Source organism: Macadamia integrifolia, chromosome 5 (genome assembly GCF_013358625.1).
Source record: "Macadamia integrifolia cultivar HAES 741 chromosome 5, SCU_Mint_v3, whole genome shotgun sequence".
Classification (NCBI taxonomy): Eukaryota; Viridiplantae; Streptophyta; class Magnoliopsida; order Proteales; family Proteaceae; genus Macadamia; species Macadamia integrifolia.
The window spans coordinates 19,449,069-19,451,564 of record NC_056561.1 but is presented as its reverse complement, the minus strand read 5'-3'; the positions used below and the strand labels follow the sequence as shown (position 1 = coordinate 19,451,564).

At 39.7% G+C, this 2,496-nt stretch overlaps 1 protein-coding gene across 2 annotated transcripts; it reads left to right on the top strand.

Annotated features, from left to right (window-relative positions):
- Positions 1–331: 331 nt before the first annotated feature.
- On the top strand, positions 332–2,490 carry LOC122078709. 2 transcript variants are annotated; one of them, XM_042644810.1, is made up of 3 exons: positions 332–762; positions 873–1,099; positions 1,799–2,490. In XM_042644810.1, exons 1-3 carry the CDS (start codon positions 505–507, stop codon positions 1,839–1,841), a joined length of 528 nt encoding a protein of 175 aa, XP_042500744.1. In that variant the 5' UTR covers positions 332–504; the 3' UTR covers positions 1,842–2,490. The 2 variants fall into 2 exon arrangements, with proteins under 2 accessions (XP_042500744.1, XP_042500745.1); XM_042644811.1 differs by having other exon boundaries at positions 333–762; positions 1,248–2,490.
- Positions 2,491–2,496: the final 6 nt, after the last annotated feature.

The window sequence follows — 2,496 nt, the reverse complement described above, 5'->3', positions numbered from 1 at the left end:
TTAAAGATTTGCATCACCTTCTATTATAATGATTTTTTGTGTAAAACTACTGTGGTTTTAATGTTCAAATGGAACAATTCTAGGCCTTCAACCCATTTAAAAAAAGAATTTTAGAGTGACACGTTTAGAGCTCGTATAGACTTAAGTAAATGTCAGCATTTGAGGTACATTCTTGTAACAGAGATTGACGGTAAAAGACCTAAATATAATTTGATATTAAATAAGGGGTATCCCTATAATACTAGCATTTTCTAAGGGGTGCGTTATAAATTACCCTTGATAAGGGCTTTAAGACATCCGAGACAAATAGATTTAAAGTGAATCATATCCATCCAAGTCGCATCCGTTTCAAAAGCTTGCGATCCACCTTGCTCGGCTCGCCACGGAGCGAGTCGGATTTTCCGACCTCGAAAACAGTTCGAAGGGTTTTGCCTTTGCCAGCCTCATTTGAGGGTTTAAGCCTTCAAGCTAAAGCAGAAACGAAGTATAGCAAAGCCATCGTCAATGGCTTCATCCATGGGTTCTTTATCAAGAAGATTCTCTCTTTCTCTTATCTCCGCCAAAAGATCCCCCCCGAGCTCCATGAAATTCTGTACAAATATCACCTCCAACGAAGATCTTGACGATGACGATTCCAGTATTAGTCAGGACGGGAGCTCAGCATCGTCATCAACCTCATCTTCCCCAACGAACTCAAACCAACACCAGAAACGATTCTTTCAAAGGCCACTAGAGAACGGCTTGGATGTTGGTGTCTACAAGGTGCATTCATCAAAACTATTAGGGTTTCTCTCTCTTGTCAAGGTAAATTAAAATTTTTTTTTTTCCCTCATTGATGGTTGGTGACTTGGTATCCCTTTTTTGTTGCGCAGGCGATTTTGATTGGGCAAGTTGGGCAGCATCCAATTCAGAAGCGATTGAGGAGCGGTAGGCCTGTGACGCTGTTTTCGCTCGGGACTGGTGGGATTCGAAACAACCGGAGGCCGTTTGATAACGAAGAGCCCAGAGAGTATGCTAATAGGTGCGCTGTTCAATGGCATCGAGTTGCAGTGTACCCAGAGAGATTGGGAGGGCTTGCCATGAAGCAAGTCAAACCCGGGTGAGAACTCTGAAGCATCGTTTGTGTTCTTTGATTTGCTTGCTGTGTTCACTTCGTTGAATCGTTAGTGATGGAGTTCTGTAATTTTTGGATTGAAACCTATGTGATATGATTATGGGTTTCTCTTCTGCATGATTTACTCTGACAGGTAAATTAAAGCCGAGGAAAGAGAAAATGAAACGCCTCTTCATTCTTGATCTAATTCCAGTTATAATGTAGACTATGTTTCTTTTGTTTTAACGAAGGTCCCTATGCCAATGATGCAAATGGATTTGCCTAACTTTGTGTTGAACAAATTGAATGTCAAATTTATGCAGTAATACTGTCTTGTGGATTTTATTTTGTTTTCCGATTAACCATCATTTCGTGAAAGCTGGTAAGCTCCAAGGAAGGTCATGCTGATCATTTTAGGATTCAAAATTTGTACTGTAGCTAAGACTACGTGGGGAGGTTTCTTCTAGTTTGTGACCTCAATTGTTTCGGTGGAACATGGGTTTATTGTGGAGAATAGCCTTTCCATATCCATGCTAAGCATGCACAACTTCATGAAGCCTTATCACTACTACTTTGTGGTGGAAATGTGAATCTTCTTTGGGATTGCCAGTCTACATATTTTATTAACTTGTTGTACCCATGTCACAATTAAGGCTCAATAATGCTATTCTATACTTATTTCATGCTGACTGAATTTTATCTCAGTGAAACATCTACTGGCAATTATATCAAACAGAAAGGGCATTAATGCTTGGAAGTCAGTTGACTCAAACTCCTCCTCATAGACTGAAGACAGCGATGGCTACTATCCACAGTATATAACCTGTTTCTGGAACTCTGCATCTACTTGTGTTTCAACTTGGTCCCCATCTTTTTGATTTTTATATTTGCTATGTTCCTGTGGTTTTTTTATAAAGATATTTTGCCTTGCTACTCAGTTAAGTGGTTTTCTCATTTGAACTATGGTAATTAGGACTAGGATGGGGAGTCTAACCAAGTCTCAACTACAGGAACTTTTAATCAAAGAACACCCAAGCAACCATAAAATAACTCAACAGCAAAAATCAACAAGGCAGAATTACTCAAGCACAGATCACTAAAAGACGAAAATATGAAGATTTTAGATAACTCACAATTGGCTGGTCAGAATCAGCCAATAATTGGGTTGAGTCTTACCCAGGTGGGAAGGGATGATCAACCAGAATTAGGGCTCAAACCAATTGCCAGAAGTGCTTCAGTGGACAGAGAACCGATTGTAAATCTAGGGAAAAATTATGGGCAGAAGTAGAGTTTGAGTACCTGATTTGTTTGAACAATAACAAACCTTTGAAAAGAAGACTTTGAAAGAGAAAAGGAACACTTGAAGAGGAACCTCTTGGGCTTCACACCGCAAAGAGTCAATT

What these genes read in the sequence shown, in the direction of transcription:
- LOC122078709 (XM_042644810.1), top strand. Translation starts at nt 505, where the DNA reads ATGGCTTCATCCATGGGTTCTTTATCAAGAAGATTCTCTCTTTCTCTT. An exon ending in TGGATGTTGGTGTCTACAAG is followed by an intron (nt 763 to 872) that starts GTGCATTCATCA and finishes TTTGTTGCGCAG; the next exon opens with GCGATTTTGATTGGGCAAGT. An exon ending in ATGAAGCAAGTCAAACCCGG is followed by an intron (nt 1,100 to 1,798) that starts GTGAGAACTCTG and finishes ATTTTATCTCAG; the next exon opens with TGAAACATCTACTGGCAATT.